Source organism: Corythoichthys intestinalis, chromosome 22 (genome assembly GCF_030265065.1).
Source record: "Corythoichthys intestinalis isolate RoL2023-P3 chromosome 22, ASM3026506v1, whole genome shotgun sequence".
NCBI classification, from domain to species: domain Eukaryota; kingdom Metazoa; phylum Chordata; class Actinopteri; order Syngnathiformes; family Syngnathidae; genus Corythoichthys; species Corythoichthys intestinalis.
The window spans coordinates 3,658,852-3,677,455 of NC_080416.1; the positions used below are offsets into that span (position 1 = coordinate 3,658,852).

General features: G+C 37.1%; 1 protein-coding gene across 1 annotated transcript in view; it reads right to left on the minus strand.

The window, feature by feature from the left end:
• Positions 1–18,604, minus strand: part of ext1b (exostosin glycosyltransferase 1b) — a 267,318-nt gene that overhangs the window by 34,035 nt on the left and 214,679 nt on the right. Inside the window, exons 6-7 of the mRNA XM_057827651.1 lie at positions 17,640–17,758; positions 6,867–6,962 (exon numbers count right to left, since the gene is read on the minus strand). Of these exons, the coding sequence (XP_057683634.1) occupies positions 6,867–6,962; positions 17,640–17,758 (215 nt within the window). The remainder of the gene's footprint in view (positions 1–6,866; positions 6,963–17,639; positions 17,759–18,604) is intronic.

Genomic DNA, 18,604 nt, shown 5'->3' on the forward strand with positions numbered 1-18,604 from the left:
CTGACACTGCGTTTCGGTTTCATCAACATGTTGTGCCTCCCCGTGCCCCAAAAGTCAAACTCCGCCTATGGGCTTGCACCGCATGCATATCAAAAGCTCCCGCGGCGCGAGACCACGCCGATAATGTCAGCACTCGTATACGTCACATTGGGCGTGCGCAGCGGTGCTACTGAACATTAAAAACAGCAAATATGGCGGAATGTCGGCTTTAATTTACTGTTTTATATGTTGAATGTTTCCATTTTTGTGCCTTTTTGAACAAAAGAAAAATACCATTGCTTCGAGTGGGCGGGCATATTTTTTTCCGGGCTGAAGAGCTTGATGGGGTCAAAGTGCATCATTTGCTGTCGGCTTTTGAATCTGCACTGCCCCCACGGGCCTGGCATGAATACTACATTGTTTTCATGCGGAATTGCGGCATTGTTCGAATCGCATATAAATGCAAATTTGACATTTTTCGTATTCTCGGAGAGTCACCGTGTAAACGGCCCCTCAGATATCATTTCAAGTCAATTGTGCTCTTTGAAAAAAAATGCTCCAATAGCAAGATGTAAAAATATGCAAAAGATGGTGTTGAATTGTTTTCGGTAGAGAATCGACAGGAAGGGAGTGTTCTTTAAATTAAGCAGGGATTACACTAGAGGTTGGTAACTCATTTTCTCCTGACATTTCAATATTGGACTGTAATCACATTTTCATTTTCAAAAACTTTTTTCCAACCGCTTTAATACTGTTACATCATGTTCCAAAGCAAAAAATAATGAGCTTATGAAATTCAAAATGAATCAATTTTCTACACGCTGGCTGTCTGTGAAGGAAACAATGAAAGATAACATTAGTGTTGTTTTCATCAGCAATAACAAAAAAAATTTGTCAACAAACACTTTTTTCATGACAATGACGAGACGATAACGAGCTAAAAACGTGCTTAGGGAGACTAAAACATAACGAATGCCAGTTTTTGTCTGACGAGACGAGCGTTAGCATAGCATTGCATTCGCATGAGCATTTAGCGTGGCGAGCCTCATCTTAAACTTTCGGGCAATTTTTTGTCAACAGTTGTCGTCTGACGAAGTGAGAACGAGACGAAAATTAAGTATCAGGTAAGAAAAAAATATTCCACTTAAATTTTGTTGCTTTGAATATTCGTTAAATTAAAGTGGCGTTGCAATGGTTTATTTTGAAAGTGTTTACATTTCGTTTTATTGATTAAGGTGGATACACTGCCTTCTGATTTGCCTCATGTCACATGGCTGAATACAACTGCATCCTGTTAAGACCAACATAAGCTAAGTTTTTGTTTGAGCTCATTTTTTTTAATGCATTCGTAAATTAGTTTTAGATATATTTAGCCGTTTTTTGTGGGAATATGTGTCTGATCCATTTGTTAAGATCGTTAAAAAAAAAAAAGTTAGTATTTTGTAGCATTTAAGCTAACTGACTTTTGCTATGTAAGTTAGCCAATTGTTCTTTTGTTGAACATAGATTTTTTTTTTTTTAATACTGTTTGAGGCTCAGCTAAGGTATTTTAATTTTTCATGTTTCGTATCCGATTACTCGATGATTCGAACTAACTAGTTAATTGATTAATCGTCAACTAAAATAATTCCCTAATTCACTCTACTCATTTTACGCTGCCTTTTAGCTCTATATAAGGGTAAAACGGCGCCTTTATAGATTGAACGCGACAATGCGTGAGTGGGTCGTGCAGTGCATGCGTTAATTGCGTTAAAAGTGATTAATTAAAAAAAAAATTAATTACCGCCGTTAACGCGCTAAATTTAATAGCCCTACTTTAAGCCATAACTAAAGACTCTGGATGAGTGTAAGACATTTTATCTGTAACGTTAAATACAATTAGAAAAAAAAAAAAAAATTAAAAAAAGGCATGTCCGATATTTTTTTGCTGATTCCGATACTTTGAAAATGACGTGATCGGACCCGATCTCTTTAGTTGTAATGGTTTGTTTTGAAAGTGTTTGCATTTCCCTGTTAAGACCAACATAAATAAGGTAAGTTTTTGTTTTAGCTAATATGTTTGTGTATGCATTCGTTATTTGGCATTTTTTGTAGGAATATGTGTTTCAAAATATTTGAATAGTTTTGTAAAAAAAAAAAAAAAAAGTTAGCATTTTATAGCATTTAAGCTAGCAGACGTTTGCTATGCTATGCAAGTTAGCTCATTTAGTTATTTTTTTTCTTTTATATCGTTTGATGCTAAGATCCAATTGTTTTTAACATTGAGTTTTAAAAGCATTTATTGCTCTTGTGAAACGAGAGTGCAATTCTGCATCCTTTGAAGAAACACTCAGGAATTTTATTTTGTATTCGCATTTAATGCTCTTTTGAAAGTATAATCTTAGCAAATGAAAAAGGGTTTCATATCTCCCAAAATGTATTCTGCAAAGCATTAAATGTTCCTAATCCGATTACTCGATTACTTAGCTGAAGCCCTACATGTATTCAAACCAAACATGGAAGAAATTCTGATTACCAAGGAAAACAAAAAACACAACTGCACAGGGAGACCACGGTGAAGCCTTGAACTGAAATTCAGACTCCATACGTCAGGTCTGCCGAAGCAGACGTGCTGACCTTTAGCCCACTGTGCTGGCTCCCTTAAGCTATCCAAGTAGAAATGAATATTTTTTTTTCCCAGCGAGTGGAACAAAACTTTGTACCGCACGCAAACAAGAGCAGCCGCGACCGCAGCAAAACACAGGTTCACCGTACCACACACATCCAATATACAATTCTGTCTGTTGACTTGTTGTATTGAGTTGAAGCCGCGAACAGCCGGAGGGCATGTAAACCATAAAGTTGGTAAACCGCTAGATGACTGATGTCGATTTGACAACCACCTTTCTCATACATAAGAGTGAATTATTGCACTGCGCATCAATAAATCATATATATTCATGTACTGACATACGGTATGAAAAACTTTCTGAACCTTTTGGAATTTGGAATTGGCTAAGCCACAGTGCCATGGGCTTTACACTTATCGATGACACTGCGCACGGTAGACACAGGAACAGTCAGGTCTTTGGAGATGGAGATCCCTTGAGATTGTCCATGCTTCCTCACAATTTTTCTTCTCAAGTCCTCAGACAGGTCTTTGGTCATCTCTCTTTTCTCCATGCTCAATGTGGTACACACAAGGACACAGCACAGAGGTTGAGTCAAGTTTAATCCATTTTAACTGGCTGCAAGTGTGACTTAGTTATTGCCACCACCTGTTATGTGCCACAGGTATGTAAGAAGTGCTGTTAATTACACAAAATAACCCTTTAATGCCAGCAATATGAAGCAATTATCAGAGAATCCCAAAATTTGAAAAATAAGGTCCTAATGAAACCTTTTTTTCCCATTTGTAAAAAGAAAAGTCAAAATTAATATGTGTAAAAAGCGCTCAGATATCTATAACCCTTGCTAAATCCTGTTTGTTTTTCTCATGGAACCTGCAGATGCATGTGTTGACTTGCATCCATCATTTGTTTTTCAAAAAGAAATGTCAAAATTCTGAATTAGTCTCAAAATCATGAAATTTTAGGTGTATCAAATGTGATACATTTGGCAATATAGGGCTAAGGAATCATCACATGATTTTTCAAAGGGTGCCAATAATTTCGTCCGGCCCAAATGATAATGATTTAATTTTTTTCTCTTTTGTGTTTTTTCATTGCAAGCAAAATAAATGAACATAGCAAAGCATTTGTAATTGCAATCATTTTCTGGGAGAAATTGAGCATTATCTGACAGAAGTGCCAATACTTTTGGCCAGCACTGTATAAACTAAATTACAAATGCATTAAAAAAAAACATTAGCTCAAACAAAATCTTGCCTTATGTTGGTCTTAACAGGGAGCAGCCGGATCCCGCCATGTTGAATGAGTTATGTCATATTCACTGTTGCCACAAGAAGGCAGTGTATCCACCCAAATCAATAAAACTAAATGCAAACTTTTTCTCACAATTTTGCTTCTCAAGTCCTCAGACAGTTCTTTGGTCTTCTCTCTTTTCTCCATGCTCAATGTGGTACACACAAGGTCACAGGTTGAGTCAAATTTAATCCATTTTAACTGGCTGCAAGTGTGATTTCGTTCTTGCACCTGTTATGTGCCACAGTTAAGTAAGAAGTGCTGTTAATTACACAAATTAATGAATCCTCACATGATTTTTCAAAGGGTGCCAATACTTTCGTCCGGCCCGTTTTTGGATTGTTGTGTAAAATGATAATGATTTAATTTTTTTTCCCCATTGCAAAGAATGTAAATCATTCATTGCAAGCAAAATAAATGAAGATATCACTACCAAAGCATTTGTAATTGCAGTCATTTTCTGGGAGAAATTGAGCATTATCTGACAGAATTGCAGGGGTGCCAATACTTTTGGCCAGCAGTGTAAGTGTGAGAACTTGCAAAACCGCAGGGTGTTCGAATACTTATTTTCCTCACTGTATATGCTGATGGAGGTCATAAAAAAATGCTTCTAGGGTAGAGATTGTGACCTTGTTTGTGAGTGATTTGATTTTTTGCTAAGGAAATATAAAAAACTAAATCTACTGTACACGCACTTGCTCGTCATTAGGCCCTCTTATCCTTCCCGACATTATGTTTGCAATATTATTTAGTTGCAGTCTATTTTGCCGATTACTGTGCTTTAATTAAAACCACCCAAACTCTCCTTTCGCGCGGCACAGATTGAAACTCATTAACTACCAGACACACTATTGCCGGTAAAATGCACAATGATACAGTCTATCAACAGAGAGAAAATATGCATGTTGTGGGCATAAGCGGAGTTTAAGGGGGGCCAGGGGGACAGTTTAAGGGGGGCCAGCCCCCCCCCCCCCCAAACGGTAGCTGAAAAGTGAAATGAACAAAAATATATTTTAAGATATCTTTATAATGGGTTTTTTGCTTTGCATATCATTTTCAAAAAAAAAAAAAAAAAAAAAAAATGGGGAGGGCAATTTCATTTTTTATAAATGATTTTTTTCTTTGATTGAAAATATTTTTTTTATGACTGAAGCAACTTTTTGGGGGATTGAATGATTTAGTAACAAATGCCCTACCCATAATATGGCCCAAACACAAAAAGGATTGCTAAAATCAAAGAATTTTTTTAAAAAATTAAAACTTAAGTGTTCAAATGCAAAATTTTGAGTCTCAATTTTTTTTTGCATTCAAAAACTTTTTTTATGATTAAAATGAAATGAACATAAAACAATATTTTTATAATGGGTAAAAATTATTTTTCGAACAGATCATGTGACTAGCAACTTAGACGGTCATTTGCTTTGCATATTATTCCCCCCGACTCCCCCCAAAAATAGGGGAGGGCAATTTCATTTTAAACGATTTTTTTCTTTGATTGAAAATATATATATTTTCTTTGATTGAAGCAACTTTTTGGGGGACTGAATGATTTAGACACAAATGTCCTACCTATAATATGGCCCAAACACAAAAGGGATTGCTAAAATCAAAGAAAACTTTTTTAATGAAAAATGAAGTGTCCAAATGCAAACTTTTGAGTCTCAAACATTTTTTCGCGTTCAAAACATTTTTTTCTATGATTGAAATTTTTCTTATTTTAATTGAAGAAAAAATATATTTTTTTGTATGAAGCAACTTATTTTTTGAATGAACAATAAAGACACAAATGTCTAAATTCATACATTACTTCAATCTAAAAAGTTGGTTCAATCAAAAAAAAAAAATTCAAATAAAAATAGCTTTTAAATGCATTTTTTTTTTTTTAGTTTCAAATTTATTTTTGCATTCAAACATTTTTTTTTGATTGAAGTGACTTTTTTTAAATTTAACATATATATTTTGATTGAAGCAACTTTTTTTTTGATTGAAACTTTTTTTTTTTTGATCGAATAATGAAGACACAAATCTACCTCCATATGGCTCCGCCCAGGGGATACAATTTTCGAATGCGGTAACTACATTGGCACGACACCGGCGGGCGTACCATATTCAATGGATGATGATCTTGGCGAAAAGTATAGCTGTCCTGCCAGCAGCCTGATTTAGAATTCCCCTCAAGAATGATAGCAAACAAAATAACTAGGGCTGTCAAAATTATAGCGTTAACGGGCGGTAATTAATTTTTAAAATTAATCACATTAAAATATTTGACGCATTTAACGCACATGCCCCACTCAAACAGATTAAAATGACAGCTCAGTGTCATGTCCATTTGTTACTTGTATGTTTTGGTGTTTTGTCGCCCTCTGCTGGCACTTGGGTGCGAATGATTTTATGGGTTTCAGCACCATAATTATTATTGACATCAACAATGGCGAGCTACTAGTTTACTTTTTGATTGAAAATTTTACAAACTTTATTAAAACGAAAACATTAAGAGGGGTTTTAATATCAAATTTGTACAACTTGTACTAACATTTATCTTTTAAGAAGTCTTTCTATCCATGGATTGCTTTAACAGAATGTTAATAATGTTAATGCCATCTTGTTAATTTATTGTTATAATAAACAAATACAGTACTTATGTACAGTATGCTGAATGTATATATCCATCTTGTGTCTTATCTTTCCATTCCAGCAATAGTTTACAGAAAAATATGGCATATTTTAGAGATGGTTTGAATTGCGATTAATTACGATTAATTCATTTTTAAGCTGTGATTAACTCAATTAAAAATTTCAATCGTTTGACAGCCCTAAAAATAACGCTCATTTTCAACTTACTATCACTAATATTCTTGTAAGTTAATTTTATTGCTGACACTGCATTTCGGGGTCATCAACATGTTGTGCCCCCATTGCGCCAAAACTCAAACTCTGCCTATGGCTGTGGGACAGAAATTGAATAGAAAAAGAAAGGTTTACCTTATTCTCCCCTTCGATGACAACGACGGGTACAGAGGTGGCAGGCCAGCGGTGCTTGGCGGGGAGGGGCTTGTCACAGTTCCACAGAACAACGATCTGAGGACAAAAAATATATATATATTGTGTATTAATAAAAAAACAACGCTACCTGCAGAAGTGAAATGTCAACTTAATATCGCCTGTTTGAATGTCAAAGAGCCAAAAAGGCAACCTGAAGTGATGCAATATTTCCAATTAGGTTTGTAAAATTCAATCCATTCGCCATCACGCTATTAGACTTGAATTCTGTAACCTTCCACACTTTCCCTATTTAACATTCGCACAACAAAGACATCCCGTTTTGCACGGAGGGAAATGACTTTTTTGCTCTAGTCTGGGGTCATGGAAATGTCAGGTGAAGTTAACACTTCCATGTCCCCTGTTAGACAGCAAGACTTCATTAATGCTTGATGGGAAACATGCACCGGGCGATAGCTCCCTGACCTCTACCGCGCTAACACACACCGGTACGTCCTGATAGCTCAGCTTCTTCTTATCTTCAAATGGATGTTATATTTGGACTAGCTTCCACTCCAAACATTGATTGGAAAAGTCTCCTTTACAGTAATTCCAACTGGGGATTTTTCTATACAGTGGTATTAACAAGTATCCGAACCTTTTGGAATTTCTCACATTTCTGCATAAAAATCCTCATCAAATGTGAGCTTATCTCGGTCAAAATCACACAGATGAAAATACAGTATCTGCTTTAACGAAAACCACCCAAACATGAATAGGTTTTCATATTTTAATGAGGATAGCATGCAAACAATAAAAGAAGGGGGGAAATTAAGTAAGTGAACCCTCTGCCTAAGCAGACTTACAGAGCAGTTGAAACCAATTCTTACCAAACGATTTAAGTAAGGTGTGTGCCCAATCATTGATGAGTGGTTTAAAGCTGCCCTGCCCACTATAAAACACACACCTGGTAAGAATTGTCTTGATAAGAAGCATTGTCTGATGTGCATCATGGCTCAGTCAAAAGAACTGTCTGAAGATCAAGGATTGTTGATTTGTATGAAGCCGAGAAAGGATACAAAACCATCTCTGAAAGTCTGGATGTTCATCAGTCATGACAGTCAGAGAAGTTGTCTACAAATGGAGAGAGTTCAGCGCAGAATACTCAGAGAGGTAAAAAAGAACCCTAGAGTGTCTGCTAAAGACTTACAGAAATCACTGCGACAGCCCAATATCTCTGTGCCCACATCAACTATATGTAAAACTATGGCCAAGAATGATGTTCATGGGAGGACTCCACGGAAGAAGCCACTGCTGTCTAATGCTCGTTTAATGTTCGCAAAAGGCCACTTGGACACTCCACAGAAGTTTGGGCAAAATATTTTGTGGACTGATGAAACCAAAGTTGAATTGTTTGGGAGTAACACAACAACGTGTGTGGAGGAAAAATGGATGATGTGGGAAAATATTACATTATGCTTTTGTGATGTATGATTGCTTCTGTGACATAGATTGTAACAACTTCTATTGTTTTTCACCGTGTTCCCATAGTTAGGAGACGCGCTTGAGAATCTCACAAGATAACTTGTTTTGCACCATAGTATTGTTTTACTACACGTCTGGGTCCCATAGTTACACGCCTGGGTCCCATAGAGATGTTTTGCACCCATAATATTTACCATTTGTTGGCATCTGTTGCAGCACAGCTCATTTGTCCCATGTGAAAAGCCCTTTTTCAAGGGGGCTGAACCAAAAGTAGCTTAAATGTTTGTGATTGGGCGGAAGTTGGCCTCTCCGCCTCCCAGGGGTGCGTCCTTACAAAACCGGACATTTCCGGGCGACCCGTGAGGTCCACCAGCGGGTCACGTACGGATCGCCTGGCTTTTGTCCTTTTGACACTTTACTGGAGTGTTGTTGGCTTCCCACTCGTTTGTCACGGTAAGCGATTTTCATTTCTAAGGGACAACTAGTTGTGCTGTAACGTAACGCGGGGATTCTGAGATTACCAAACTCAAATCTAGCATCACGTTACCATTTGATTGTTTTTGGTATCTGTTCGCTTGCTTTTGTGGGATTGTAATAAATAAATCTCATTTATTCAGCATTTTCTAATCAATAAACATCGTCTATTGAGCAAAAGTGTGCCTGTCACTGATTCACAGCGAACCTGGAAATTTCGGAAAACAATGGAACAGCTCACCAACATCAACACCTCAACATAAAGCATGGTGGAGGAAGCATCATGATTTGGGGCTGTTTTGCTCCCTCAAGGCCTGGACAACTTGCAATCATTAATGGAGGAATGAATTCAAAAGTTTATCAGGATGTTTTGCAGGAATGTTTTTCAGCACATGGCTGAATCCAGCTGCTCCCTGTTAAGACCAACATAAGCTAAGCTATTTTTGTAAATGAATTTTTATTTTAGATAATAGGTATATTTAGCCGTTTTTTGCGGAAATATGTTGTTTGAACCATTTGTTTCTGTCAGGGAAAACGCGGGCAGGCAGGTGGTGTGTGGACCCAATTGCTGGAAAAAGGAGGCGAGGCACGTAGACGGTGCAAAATGATTTAATTAAGGCAAGCAAAAAAAACAAAGTATCAACAAATAATGTGGAGATCCCAAAAAACACAGCAATCTAAACTGACTAAAGGGTGGGTATTAAAAACTTACTGAGGCGAACACGAGGGCTTGGAGAAACGCTAGAATGCTGACCAGAATGTGGACATGGACGTAGACAGACTTTGACAATGACGCAACAAGGAGTGAAAAGAAAATGGGAGCTTATGTACACACACGCAGACAAGGGGTAACGAGACAACAAGGAACAGGTGAGCACAGGAGGATACACTAGGAGAAGGCACATCAGGTGAAATCAATGGGCAATCACAGAGACAAGTCACACTAGGAGAAAACCAACACAAAACCTAACAGTTAAGAGCACTGTAAAAAAAAAAGTTAGCATTTTATAGCATTTAAGCTAGCTTTTGCTACGTAAGTTAGTCAATTGTTCTTTCGATCCTCATTTATTTTTATTTTTTTTATACCGTTTGAGGCTCAGTTCAGTTAATTTAATTTTTTATGTTCATTATCCGATTACTCGATAATTCGAACTAACTAGTTCATCGATTAATCGACTACTAAAATAATCGATAGCTGCAGCCCTACTAATAAATAAACTCCAATCAACAAACCAGGTATTGTATAACTGTCCGCAGACATGTAGTACTACTAATACTACTAGAGCTGGGAATCTTTGGGCACCTAACGATTCGATTACGATTACGATTCAGAGGCTCCGATTCGATTATAAAACGATTATTGATGCACCCCCCTCCTTTTAAAAAAAAAATGTTTTGTACATTAGTTCCAAAATTGTTCAAAAATACTCTCAGGCTAAACCAAACTACTATTTCAGTATCAAGTTAACATATAGCAGTAAAAAAATATACAAAAATAACAGTAAATAAAAAACTCCAGTCCCCATACTGTATCAGCAGCTTTAAACTACATTCAATTAATTTAATGTTGTGAATCAACCGTTAAAGTTGTTAAAATTGCTCCCGTTATTCCATAATTTCCCTTTTGTCTACTTTCGACATGTGAAAGTTTTAAAACTATTTTAAAGATAGATTCAAGTCAATATTTTACCGATTTAGGAGTATTTTAGATAAAAAGTTAATTAGGTTTGCTTGGAAGGTTCGTTACAACAGCCTTGCAGGGAAGTGTACTGCTTTAAGATGGCGGCCGTTTACTAACGCCCGCATCCTTGAAAGGTAGAAAAGCGCTATACAAGTATAACACCATTACCATTACCATCTAGTTTTTGTAGATGTGCTGCTAACGCTACCGAATCTATAAAGCATCTAGTCCTATATAAATGATATCTACAGTAACATTACGTGGATGTACTTTGTAGCAGCTTTTCGGCAGCAGTCAGGTATGTTGTTGTGTTTTTTTATCTCTTGGCATGAGTTGAGCTAGAGCCGTGAGTTGCGCATTGGCATTACCCGAGGGGCCGGGTAATAAGAAGCATGATGTTTAGCTACTCTCGCTCCGTTCCTCATTGTCCTGAAGACCCCGCGGCGCGGTGAGTGTGTTGTACTTCCGCTTTACTTGGCATATTTCAATAATCGTAATTTGGATGTTTATGAATCGTTCTTGAATCTTCCACGGCCGAATCGCGAATAATCTAAGAATCGGAAATTTTGCACCCCTCTAAATACTACTACTACTAAATTTAGATTAGAGGAGCTACTACACAGTAAACGGAATCACAAGCCATATGCTTTAGTAGTTTTTTTTTTTTCAATTTACATAACCTTCTCTGCTGACACTGCAGCAAACATCATAATTGTTTTATTACACCGCATTCATTTGCTGAAGGGCAAAAACCTCCAAAGTCAAAGAACAATGCTGATGCTGTGGTCGAGACATATATTTTTAGACTAAATCTACGCAGAATACATTAGAAAAACAAGAAAACCCATCCGCTCCTATAAACTTTGTACACACTCTATAGTGTCAGGGTTTGCCCACGTTGATAAAAACAAAACATGCATTCTTTATGAGGCTGCGTTCAAAGCTGATCTCACAAAATAACAGTTATAAAACACCTTCTCGCACCCGGAGAAGTAAATCCGATCTTACAAGGTTCTATTTCGGCTCCATTAGGAGGACAGATGGCGTCTTTGCTCGCTTACAGGCTCTCTCAGGGTGCTGATGGCGTGATTGTGGATGTAAGACTGAGTGTCTGCGTGTTTGTGTGTATGCGCCGCGCAGCAATGACTGCGGGGAACAGAAAACTGTTGGCGAATCGCTATCAAGGCTGCAAGAAATCTGTCTTCTCAAACACAGCAGGAGGTTCGCTGTGTCAAAAACTGCCAGAGTATTCTCAGCAGCTTTTTTTTCCCTTCTCTTGCATCAAATTTAGATTTCTTTTTTACCCTTTGTGTTATTCCCAGTCCTGCTCCTCCATTCATTTATTTATACCCTCATCTACTCATAGCCTGACAGTGGTGGGCGAAGTACAGTACCTGTTTCTTTATTATGCATGTAAAGCCTTAAGAAAAGAAGGCAACCAAAATAACATAATTTAGGCTTAAACAGCGCCGCCACCTGAAAGGGTTGAAGATTTTTTTGAATGAGAACTTGACTCGCCGAAATGCCAAAATTGCAAGAAAAGCACGTCAACTCAAGAAAGCTTTCAAATGCATTTTTTTGTTTCAAATCTATTTTTGCATTCAAACACATTTTTTTTGGATTGAAGTGACTTTTTTAAAATTGAACATATATATTTTGATCGAAGCAACTTTTTTTTTTTTTTTTGATGGAATAATGAAGACACAAATCTACCTCCATATGGCTCCGCCCAGGGGATACAATTTTCGACTGAGGTAACTACATTGGCACGACACCGGCGGGCGTACCATGTTCAATGGATGATGATCTTGGCAAAAAGTATAGCTGTCCTGCCAGCAGCCTGATTTAGAATTCCCCTCAAGAACGATGGCAAACAAAATAACTAGGGCTGTCAGAATTATCGCGTTAACGGGCGGTAATTAATTTTTAAAATTAATCACATTAAAATATTTGACGCATTTAACGCACATGCCCCGCTCAAACAGATTAAAATGACAGCACAGTGTCATGTCCATTTGTTACATGTACTTTTTTGGTGTTTTGTCGCCCTCTGCTGGCGCTTAGGTGCTACTGATTTTATGGGTTTCAGCACCATGAGCATTGTGTAATTATTGAAATTTAACAATAGACAGCTACTAGTTTATTTTTTGTTACAAACATTAAGAGAGGTTTTAATATAAAATTTCTATAACTTTTACAAACATTGTGACGGCCCAGGGCCGTTTAACAGTTAACTTCTGAGACTCTTCCAGCCAGCTGATCGCCGCCTCCACCAGCTGGCTGTTTCCCCTCCCACTGTGATGATAGCTGATCGACGCAGGACGGACCGACGACGCCACCGCCGCTGATTGGCCACGGAAAAAGGCGCCAAGCTTCTTAAACCTGCCGCTGTCAACGTTCTGGGAGGTCGCAATTTGGCAGCATTCTGTCGCGTTCCTCCTCGCTAGCTGTTTGCTCGCCATTCACGCTCATTTGCATTTTGATCGCTTGTTTGATACACTCCCGCTTTTTCGGTGAGGTCTTTTGTGTTTATTCATTATTGGATCGTTTTTGTTCACCACTGTAAATAAGAGCACTGAAGCAAGTAAGGGTAAGTCGCCATTTCTGTTCAACCCGTTTTCTCCTGTTTTGTATAGAGTAGGAAGTTAGGTTAGAAGCTGTGTTTTCTTTGTTCCTTTTACATGATCAGGGCTTAGTTAGCGGGTGGGGTTTGAGTGTAATTCCTTTTGTTTGTTGTTTTGGCCTGGGCTTACCCTGAAGTCACGCTTCCTCGGCATTTTGTACATATTCATTGCGAGTTTGATTATTGTGTAAATAAATTTGTGTCCACTTGTACATTTGTGTGGATTGTTTTATGTTACGCCTTTCGCGAGCCATCTTTGGCACGTAACAAACATTTATCTTTTAAGAACTACAAGTCTTTCTATCCATGGATCGCTTTAACAGAACGTTAATAATGTTAATTCCTTCTTGTTGTTTTATTGTTATAATAAACAAATACAGTACTTATGTACAGTATGCTGAATGTATATATCCATCTTGTGTCTTTTCATTCCTACAATAATTTACAGAAAAATACGGCATATTTTATAGATGGTTTGAATTGCGATTAATTACGATTAATTAATTTTTAAGCACGTCAACTCAAGAAAGCTGGGAAAATAGCCAACACCTGGGTCTCGGATTGCAGGATCCTTATCAAGATGCAAGATATGAAGATTAAAGCTATACGAAGTCTTGAGGAGCTGACCCCACTCGAAAATTAATGATGACATCTGAAACCACACTTCGGTTAAAACTGGATGAACAGATTGACCCAAATGATTAGCTTGATCCGGACTACAACTTCTACAATAGCATGTTGGATAACTGTAAATTAGAGCTGAAACGAATACTCGAGCAACTCGAGTAACTCGACAACTTTCAAAATTGTCCGACATGCATATGTGATACATCAGTGGAAAGCTTAAAATCTCAGTTTTCTGGGGGAAGAAAAATTTTGAACAGAAGGACATTTTTAAAAAAAAATGTTTTTTAAACAGCAAAACCCTGGAGGCGAGAGCACGCAAGAGCAGAATTAACGACGCCACAATTTTAACGAGATATTATCGCGTACTTACCTTGTTTTGATCCAAAAACTCCATGTAGCATGTATCACCGAGTCTCAAGACACAGCTGTGAATGGCCACAGTCGGATTTTTTTTTTTGATTTTATGGGTGAAACATGTTGATATAACAAGGGTCGCAATGTAGAAATCGCTGACAACAGGGATTGGTTGAGATTTTTTTTTTCATATAGTTACCTTTTAAACGTTATTTTTCAAAAAATTTTTTGGGGATCGATTATTTATCTAACATATAAGGGAAAATGCGACAGTAACAAAAAAAAATACAATTAAGCGATAGTTATGAGGTAGATATCCGTGACTTTTTTACAGACGCCAAATTTTTCGTTGTGACGTAATTCATTTAAAAGTTAAAAATATGCGAGTAAATAATTTTTTAGTCGTTTTTTTTTTTTTTAAACTAAAATTTAGACATCATTTAATGATTCAAAGCTAAAAATGACAGACATTTTGGAGAATAAATACGATTACTTACCTTCTTTTTATGGCTAGGTTGAAACAAAAGCGGTTGCGTGACGTCTGTAAACGGGGGTTTTCAGGGTAAAACGGACGGATTAAAAATAGTTCGGAGGCTTAGTGCGCTATGAATCTGCTATGGCAGCATATAGACATATTGTTCTAATGGCTTAAAATACAGCAGTTTCTTTTAAAGAGGAGTGCAAGAGCAGAAACTGCTTTTTCAGTCTTGTCTGTGTTTTCCGCCATATATATATATATATATATATATATATATATATATATATATATATATATATATTAGGGCTGTCAAAATTATCGCGTTAACGGCCGTTAATTAATTTTTTTAATTAATCACGTTAGAATATTTGACGCAATTAACGCATGCAATGAATGACCCGCTCGCATATTGCCTCAAACATTACAATGAGGCCGTTTATGGACATTAATAGTGAAGAGAATGTCACCGGCCGCTTGGGGGCAGCATCGTTCCATACTCATGTTATGTCTTCTAAACGTGGGAGAATTAGTAGTTGTGAGACGTTTATGCTGTATTCACAATGCAATGCAAATTGCTATTTGTGCTCCACACATATTTCGGTAAGTTTTCTTTCTTTTAGTGGCAATTATGTGTCTCTTGTTTTATTTTGGGTAAGATATGTACAGATACATTGGGGAGAACAAGTATTTGATACACTGCCAATGGGAAAACCCATTGGCAGTGTATCAAATACTTGTTCTCCCCACTGTATATGTTATACAGTAAAGGCGAGTGGACACAGGCGTTCTTTGGACCGCGCCGTTTATTGGCATAAGCTTCTCCTTCACAACAAACATATGTATCGTTTAGTGAAAGCACAACAAAAATAATAGTCCTATCTCTCTCTCTCTCTCAAAAAAAAAAAAAAATGTTCACAAAAAGAAAAGCATTTCAGTCTTTAGTAATGAGGCCCTATTCTGACACACAGTTAAACAACAATGCAAAATGAACTGGCATTCCATATCAAAATAGCTATGCAAATACACGTAAAACTTTTCACTCTATTTTTATTATTGTTATTTTTCTTCTTATTATTATTATATTAACTCTACTTTTGATTGAAAATTTTACAAATTTTATTAAAACGAAAACATGAAGAGGGGTTTTAATATAAAATTACTATAACTTGTAACTATAACATTTATCGTTTAAGAACAACAAGTCTTTCTATCCGTGGATCACTTTAACAGAAAGAATGTTAATAATGCCATTTGTGGATTTATTGCTACAATAAACAAATACAGTACTGATGTACAGTATGTTGTATGTATATATCTGTCGTGTTTTATCTTTCCATTCCAACAATAATTTACATAAAAATATGGCATATTTTAGAGATGGTTTGAATTGCGATTAATTGCGATTAAGTACGATTAATTAATTTTTATGCTCTATCCATCTATAAATTATGCCATATTTTTATGTAAATTATATATATATTCTGTAAAATAATTTGTTGGAATGGAAAGATAAGACACAAGATGGATATATACATTCAACATACGGTACATAAGGACTGTAGTGGGCATTTCACTCTACTGTCATTTAAATCTGTCTATGCTGTCCTCACTCCGAAGCGTCTACTTTTTTCCAAAGCTAGACAGCTAGTGAACGACGCCTTAATAATCAGACTTCTTCCTTTTTCATCTGATTTATTAATAAAATGGCCTCAAACCACTGTCCTCTTTAGACCGTAGTGAAACTACAAAAAAAAGTACACAAGCATTGCATTAGCAACAACGTTAGCTTAGCACGCTATACAGGTTCACTAAACATAAACAAAACGCGTCTCATACAAAAATATAACATTTCGCTTACTAACATAATATGTACATTCTTTACAACAACCATACTTACGGACAAATCTTGTCCAAGGATCATATAAGCACAACATTACAACGTAGGCGTCAGCCCGAGACGTCGTGCAGCCATAATGAACTGGCAAGAAAGCAATAAACCATGTCGCAATGCGACCACAAGAGTTCGCTGTTAGACAGCACAAAAAAACTTGCTGTAAAACTTACCAAAAGGCAGAATACTGTCTGCGGGACATGTGCGTTAATTGCGTCAAATATTTTAACGTGACTAATTAAAAAAATTAATTACCGCGCGTTAACGCGATAATTTTGACAGCCCTAATATATATATATATATATATATGTTCACAATTTTGCAATGTTGGTCTACTGTATATAACCTGTTTTGACCATAGAAAGAACATAAACGCCAATGACCATACCTGCTGTTGAATTATCAAATATAAAAATATAATATAATAAATATATAATATAAATATAAATATAATATAATATAAAACTTCATTGTCTTCTTTTCTGTAAAATTTTTATCTTAAGATGTTGAATAAATATTATGACACTTCAAAACGTTTCGTTGAGCAAGTTTTGTTGTCAGTGTTTTCTTTTTTTTTTTTTTGGCTTTTACGGTCCACAATGTTGATTATAATTGGTCAGTGATGAAAACAACAGTTTGGAGATGAAGGTTATGGTGTCCTGGAAAAAGGGACCCAGCCAGGTCATGGTGAACATATTTTTCTTTGAACAAAGGGATGCAAATTCGGACAAAATAGGCCTAGGTGTTAAAAGGTTCAAATCTAAACTGGGCTTGATGTTCACCTCAATTATACAAACAAAATTTTAACATTCATAAAACAGTAAAGACAGATACCCTTGCAATGAATAACACTGCACCTACTCGAACTAAGTGAAACACTTCCAACAAAAAAAGTCACTTTCTTTGCAAAACTTGCCGAGCAAATAAAGACACACAAACACAGCCAAGTTTGTGCGCACACACGCACAAGCAGCCATTGGGGAGAAAATTCCATTTCATTTCCCATGCTGGTAAGGAGCGAGCAGGGAAATCAATACATGATGCTGTGCTGAAAGGGGCTTGGCTGCCATGGAGACTGATGCAGCACTGCTACAAAGCGCTGTTCAGATACAATCCACCAGGGTTAACACACACATACACACCCACATCAACATATATTTCACCTGTGCACAGTACTGGGACTTGGCCACTGCCATCAACAGCTTGAGGATGGGTTGGGACTGGGACACCAGATTTGAGACGGCGTGGATAACAGCTGTGAACTTTGGGTGTGGTTTAATACCTGAAACATAAATAACACGAACAGTTATGATGAGGTTAGTAGTCGAACCCATAAAACACGGCGGACCAACTGTTAGCCATTAGAGCAAAGCTATCTGGACAGAGTTGTCATGTGCTGAACTGAGACACGATTCAACTGTCGGGGACAGGCTGGAAAATACGCTGGTGTTCAGTGGACAGAACTGGAGCAGGATGACAGAAGTGCAGCCTGTTCTCATTCTTGGACGCTGTATTCGGCATTTAGTGCTTGATTTTCTGGCTTTTCTCCCATCCAGCACATTACAGAATCAGCACATCTTGCCAGAGGAATGATTACTGCATCATAGCCAGCCGGTTTGATTCAGACTTATGAGGCCTTTTAATACCCAAACTAGTGCTGCTTTCCTGGCAGTTTTTGCACACATTCACACTTGAACAGTTTGTGGTTTTGAGTATGGATGTGTACTTCATGATAGAAGGATATGTGGAAAATGACTGATTCGTCACTCCTGTCCTTATTATGTGCAATAACAGTTGAATCCTGCTATTCATGGACTCTTCTGTGAAGTTGGCCCCCCATCAGACACAAATTTACAGAAAAATAGTGTCATTCGTTTGTGCTAGGTTTGTGCTGAATTTTTTTGTTTGTGCTGCTATCATTTTTGTACCTAGCCCCGAAAGGGACATCGACAGAAATACGTTACATTTAAACCATCTGGTGCGCAACAGATTGTATGTGGTGCGAAACAATCTGGTACACATTTGCATTTCAACATTGGCGGTAACTTATAAAAACAACAGAGGAGGGCTGAACCAAATGGTATGGAAAAGAAAATCATATTCTGCAGATTACTAGCTGCAAGTAGTT